At 60.6% G+C, this 5,964-nt stretch overlaps 4 protein-coding genes across 4 annotated transcripts, besides 2 other annotated features; 1 reads left to right on the top strand and 3 right to left on the bottom strand.

Moving 5' to 3' along the window:
• Positions 1–317, top strand: Tco025E_02589 (uncharacterized protein; the record flags this gene model as incomplete). Its single annotated transcript, XM_029369514.1, has 1 exon — positions 1–317. A coding segment is annotated over one exon (317 nt), but the record flags the coding sequence as incomplete, so codon positions are not given.
• A 340-nt stretch (positions 318–657) lies between these two features.
• Positions 658–2,478, bottom strand: Tco025E_02588 (uncharacterized protein; the record flags this gene model as incomplete). The annotated part of the gene is made up of 1 exon (XM_029369513.1): positions 658–2,478. One exon carries the CDS (start codon positions 2,476–2,478, stop codon positions 658–660), a length of 1,821 nt encoding a protein of 606 aa, XP_029230411.1.
• A 452-nt stretch (positions 2,479–2,930) lies between these two features.
• Positions 2,931–3,761, bottom strand: Tco025E_02587 (putative aquaporin-like protein; the record flags this gene model as incomplete). The annotated part of the gene is made up of 1 exon (XM_029369512.1): positions 2,931–3,761. One exon carries the CDS (start codon positions 3,759–3,761, stop codon positions 2,931–2,933), a length of 831 nt encoding a protein of 276 aa, XP_029230410.1.
• Positions 3,762–3,796: 35 nt separating this feature from the next.
• Positions 3,797–3,820: a microsatellite.
• A 54-nt stretch (positions 3,821–3,874) lies between these two features.
• Positions 3,875–3,896: a microsatellite.
• Positions 3,897–4,381: 485 nt separating this feature from the next.
• Tco025E_02586 (aquaporin-like protein) lies at positions 4,382–5,686 on the bottom strand (the record flags this gene model as incomplete). The annotated part of the gene is made up of 1 exon (XM_029369511.1): positions 4,382–5,686. One exon carries the CDS (start codon positions 5,684–5,686, stop codon positions 4,382–4,384), a length of 1,305 nt encoding a protein of 434 aa, XP_029230409.1.
• Positions 5,687–5,964: the final 278 nt, after the last annotated feature.

Genomic DNA, 5,964 nt, shown 5'->3' with positions numbered 1-5,964 from the left:
GCCGAAGCCGCCTGATGGAAACCCTCCAGGAGTGGCAATACCTCCAAACGCTGCATGCGTGGCGCCGCCCTGCCCTCCTGGTGCCTGGGGGCCTTGCGGGAATGGCGCTGTTGCCGTTCCCGACTTGCCAAAGCCTGGCCCTGCCGCCGTGTTACTCACACCGAATCCCCCGGCATGGCCGCCAAACCCCGACTGCTGTCCAAAGGGCCCGCCGAAGTTGTTGTGTCCAGCGAGGCCTCCTCCCGCCGCACCGAAGCCACTCATTTTCTATTTTCCCCTCCGCCTCGCTTGTCCCACCGGCCGCGGTTGCTCAGTAAAGGTTTAGTTTCAAGCGTGTCGTTTCTATTCCCGTCCCCGGCACCGGTACTCTCTGAAGCTGCGCTAGTGAAGGAAACCTTTCGTGCGGCGCGTGAAGAGGAGGAAGAAAAAGGAATAATATTAGTAATAATGAGATTGCACACGCACGGGCAGAGGAGCACGTGGTCCTCAGAGGTATACCCACAACTCACGATCACACGTTAAATGACGGCGAAATTTAATGTAGATGTGCGCCATGTCATCCCGTGCGCCCACCCACGTTACGCCGTCTCGACTAAAGGTGCCTTTGCGTGCGATTGAAGTCTCCTCCCGGTGTGTGTGTGCGTGCACTCTCCTTCCTCAGCGGTGGACGCCGTAACGCACGACGAAGCGAAAAAGGGATTGCGCTTGCTCGGTCCTACCCTGCGCAAAGCACTTCTTCACAACAGACTGAAAGGCTACTTCTGAAATCGGCACATGCAAGTCGCACATGCGCGCGAAAAGCGTCAGCGACAATTCCCACGACGGCCCTGGCGGCGGGGCTCGCTCCAGGGCATATTGCACGGCGTCGTGTGCCTTGGCGGAGGGAATATAGAGACGCTGGCGTCGCGGGTCGGTGAGCAGGGCGTTAAATAACGACAACGCCTCCCGCCAATCGCCTTCCCTGGCGTGTAAAACCATAAGATGTTCGTATGACTCATTTTCAACCGACATATTTTTCGCTCCCAGCGTCTGCAGCCATATTCGTGCCTCGGCGATGGTGGGGCAGTAACGCAGCATCACGTTACACGCCTTTCCCGTGGTGTCCGTGCTAAAGTGCCTCGACAGCTGTGGCTGCTGGAGGAGTTGCGTGGCGAGGGACCCTTTCTGGCACCCGTTCAATACTCGCAGCACGTGAAGAAAAACTTCGGTGCGAACGCAGTCCTCGCCTGCGTTACCCGCTCTGCTTAGGTTGCTCTCTAGAGACTGTTGCACGGTACGCAGCGCCTCCGCCCAGCGGTGCCCACGGATGCAGGCTTGTAGCAGGCGATCTGTCGCCTCGCGATCGTCAGTGATACGAATATCCCCCGCAGAAATCATCAGCGAGGCGTAATGGAGCGCCAGGTCCCAACGCTCCCGCAGGGCCCGACACATGTGGTAGACGGAAACCACATTTGGACGAACTCCGTCGCTGGGCGCAGCCACCAGCCCCTCCCTTTTCCCGCGCAGCAGCATGCCTTCTACAAGGCGACACGCCATAACCCACTGCCGCCCGTCCGCTCCAAGCAAACCCAGCGCGTCGTTGGCAGCCGATGGCGCACCCAGCGGGACTTTGCTGTCGCGCGCCAGCGTCAGTATGCGCAGCGCAGCCTCCCACAAGCCAGCCCCTGAGGCCTTGTCGACCGCCGCGCTCGTGCGGCGATGCGCTTCGGTGGCGCGGTAGAGGCCGCGGACGGCGGCCGACACCTCAATCTCCGTCCACGATGCGGGGGGAATGCGAGCAAGCGACCGCAGCGCCATCTCCCAGCGCCCGGCGTGGATGAAGAGCTCCACAGCCGCCGCCGCCGTCATGGCGCTGGGGGCGACGCCTCCCAGCAGCTGCAGCCCCACATCCCACCGCCCCTCGCGCCCCCACCGCCTTGCGTGCCGCACCGCTACTCGGTCACTCAACAAAATGCCGTATTTGCTTGGCAAAGGCAACGCAAGAAAATTGCCCTGCTTTGCGTCACGCTGCAGAGCCTGCGCCACCACCGGTTCACACAACAGCCGCGTTGCCTCCTCCTGCGCCGTTCCACTCTCTACGGAGAGCATCAAGGCTACTTTTGCGGCACGCTGGAGAAACACCCTGTCCCGGCCACTGATTTCGCGGGGTGCGGCGGCGCCTTGACTGAGTCCCGGTAGACCGGCTGCTGCTGCCTCCGTCGTCGTAGTCGTCGTAGTGAGTGCGCCGGTGTCGGGTGCGGCGGCCGGCAGGGCTGGGGGGCCCTGCGCCGCTCGTGTCGGGCGCCGCAGCTCGGCGCGGACCTGCCGGATGAGGGGCCGGAGTTCCTCCCCCGCGGCGAGCCGCGCGAAGAACACGCAGACGGCTCGCGCCACGCAAGTGCCGGCGGCCCCCGTGGGCACCGCGTCGCCGGACGAGGAGGAGAAGAGGGGGCCCGAGGCCGGCGCGGCCCCACCGCCCTCGTCATCGTCCAGAGACATGCGTGCCGCCCCCGTTGCTGGCGGCCCCTCCTGCGTGCGGGGAGAAACAGTGAAGGGAGACGGGGGAACAAGGAGGGAATGCGCCGCACAAGAAAATGCACAACGGGCCCAAACACCACGTTTGCCTCTGCCTCATGCGGTTCCTGCACCCACTGCCCGCGCGTGGCAGAAGGCGCCGAAGCGGAAAAGTGAGAGAAAACAACAACCGCAACAAAGATGTGTCACCACTTATTCCGCCCACCAACACTCCCACCTCCCAACCCCCCGCCTCTACAAGCTTTCACTTATCGTCACCGCTGGTTGTTGTATGCCACCGCAAGGGCGGTGGCCCACTCCTCCGCCGCAACGAATCCGCCACCTCACACTATTTCCCGCCTTTTTTTTTTGGAAGTGTATTCGTGGGTTAGGGGTATTCTTCGTTGGACGGGGCCAAATGCCACACCTCCCGCGCCCTACGACCCGTAGAGGTGCCGTGCGGAGCGCTGCAGCTCCTTTTTCCGTGCCTCCTCCTCCGTCTCCCGCGGAACTGGATGCGTCATTTTAAACAGCAGCGATGCCCCAACAGCCCCGGCGGCGGGGGCGGCCCAATACAGCCAAAGATGCATCAACGGAACGCAGTAGCCGGCGGCGACGCACTTCGTCAACTGAAGCCCCGTCGCAACGGCGGGGTTGAAGGCGCCGCCAGAGACGCCGCCGACGGAGTACCCGGCGGCGAGGAGGCACATGCCAATGGCGAGGCCGTAGTAGTGGTTGTTGCGCTGGCGCGAGTAGGCGACGTGGAGGACGACGGTCACCAGGAACCCCGTGAACAACGCCTCCGCAAGGAAGCCGGTAAAGACGTACGCCGGGAGGTTCTGGTAGACCTGGGGGGCGGGCAGGTGGCGCGGGAAGCCGTTGACCAGAATCCCAAACACGGCGCCGAGAACGCCGCCAATCACCTGCGCGATCCAGTACGCCACCGCCTCCTCCACCCGCATGGCCCGCACAAGCATCGCCGCGAAGGTCACGGCGGGGTTGAAGTGGCCGCCAGAGATGTAGCCGAAGGTGAACACCAGCACGGAGAGCATGAAGCCCTCCGCGATGGGGGCAAGGTTGCGGGTGCGGCTCTTGCCGTTGATGGAGGCGACGCCGCAGTTCACCTCCGCCAGGGAGATGGTCATCACGAAAATGAAGGTGCCAACGCCCTCGCAAATGAACTTCGCCTGATACGCAGACAACTTGATCAGGGGGAGCTTGCGCGCCAGGTAGGAGCGCTCCTCCGTCGCTAGGATGTCCCCCGACATCGTCCCTCACCTCTTTTTAAAAAAAAAACGACCGCCACACACACACACACACACAACACTCCTCCTCTGCTTCTTTTTCTTTTTTCTCGTTTGCGCTCCACTGTTTGCGACGGTTTTTTTTTATTCTTTTTTTTTCTATACGAACGCAGTACAGTCACGAAGGGGCCTCCCCTTCTCTTCGCAATAAAAAAGCGAACAAACGCACCCACACACACAAACACACGGCGAGGGAAACAAAAAAGGCAAGTCAAATGAAAAGCATCAGCACACGCGCATGCACACGGAAAAAGAAAAAAAACGAAGGCAACACGCCGCAGCGCCACTCCCGTGTGGTGGGTCAAAACCATTCGGATGTTTTCAAACAACAACAAGACGGGGGAGAGGAGAGCGAGAAAGAGGGGAGAAAAGAGGAAAAAAAGAACAATGATAAAAAAAAAAGTGCGTCTTTGCTTTGGTCGTGGATAAAGACTCTCACAGGTGCCCACCCCCGCGATTGCCCTGGAAGAAGCACGCGTCTTTGCCCTTTTTCTTCTCCCACAACCGCCTCACCAGCTCGTGGGAAATTGCAGAGCACAGGCAGTGGGGCGTGCAGGCAGAGGGGCGAAGGAAAAAAAAAACGGCTAAGCCGCTTGGGCCGCCTCGGTTGCGGGTGGATTCTCCGGCTGCACCACCGCGTCTGTGAGGGCCCGGGTGTCCTCCGGCTGCGAGAGCTGCGAGTACAGCAAGGCCGCAAACGCAGAGCCGACCAGCGGCGCCATCCAGTAGACCCAGAAGGATGCTAAGGGGGCGCAGTCCCCGGTAAGGCAGAGCGCCAGCTGCAGGCCCGTGGCGGCGGCGGGGTTGAAGGCACCACCAGAAATGCGCCCAACAGCGGCGGAGCCGGCGGCAACCGTCATTCCAATGGCAAACCCGTAGAAAAAGTTTCCGCTCTGCCGGGAGTACGCCACATTCAGCACCACCGTGGCGACAGCAAAGGTAAAGATGAGCTCCGAGAATATGCCTGAGGAGACGTACGCCTTGCCCACGTACGGCACAAATATGTCGGTGCCCCCTTGAATGGCCATTGCCACAAGTCCAGCGCCAGTGGCCGCACCAGTTTGGCAAACCACGTACCCCGCGGCTCGCACAAAATCCAACTTTTGTACGAGAAACACAGCCAGCGTGACGGCAGGGTTGAAGTGGCCACCGGAAATGTAACCAAAAGTAAACACCATGCACATAAACATAAACCCTATCGGAAGCGCCGTCATGTTGGTATCGTCGCCCTTGTCAAAAACACTTTGATTACGAACACTGACAAGCGACAGAGTGAGGACGCAGGCAAACGTTCCAAATGCTTCGGCCACGTAGGACCCCAGCAATGGGTGCAGGCGAACCCAATCTGGGACGTATAAAACATCAAACTCTCCACGAACCGAGCGAAGGGCAGCTTGTTGTTGCGCGTACAGTCGGGCAAGTTCCCGTGGATCAAGTTCCTCCAGGCGCGTGACACCGTCAGCCGTGACCTCTACTGCGATGGAGTCTTTTTTTTCACCAAATTCCGTAGATGCATCCTTGGCCAAGTGCGAACTTGTCGGGTCTTCTGACGCCATCGAAAACTCCCTCTGCCCACGGTGGGGAGACTTCCCATGACTCTCCTGCTCCACCCCGGAGGAAGCGTGGCGCACGGCTCTTGGCGCATGCGGTACGTTTGCGTCTTCAGCCGCACGTGCCTCATGGGGCAGCTGCCGCTCTGCCTGGAGAGGCACCGGCGCAGTAACGTGCGTTGTGGGCGACTTCCTCGTTGCCGCCACCTCACGCTCTTCGGGATCTAACGGATCTGCGTATTTGCTTTTGTCATGGGCGTCCAGGCTGGCGGGCCGCGGCACGGAGGCCCGCTGCTGCTCACGGGGGGCAGATGCATCACTATTCGACATCTCGTTCATCTGAGCGAGCAACGTAACGAAGCGAGGGGGGGGGAGAGAAACACGCAGGAGGCATCGCGGAAGAACAGGATTAAAAGGAAGCGAGAGAAGAAAAACAAGAGTGGGAAGGAGGGGGAAAACAAAGACAATAAAAGGAGGTGGTGTTGGGGTCCGGCTGCCGGGGCACGCACCCAAACGCGGCGGCGACGCCACAACAGGCACACACATAAAAAAAAAGCCGAGGAACAAAATTACGCCCGACGGAGCTCATCCCACGCCCCCCCCCCCCGCCCACCGTT

The sequence above is a fragment of the Trypanosoma conorhini genome (assembly GCF_003719485.1).
Source record: "Trypanosoma conorhini strain 025E chromosome Unknown Tco_14.4_contig_00103, whole genome shotgun sequence".
Lineage (NCBI taxonomy): Eukaryota > Euglenozoa > Kinetoplastea > Trypanosomatida > Trypanosomatidae > Trypanosoma > Trypanosoma conorhini.
This window is presented reverse-complemented; position numbering and strand designations above follow the sequence as displayed.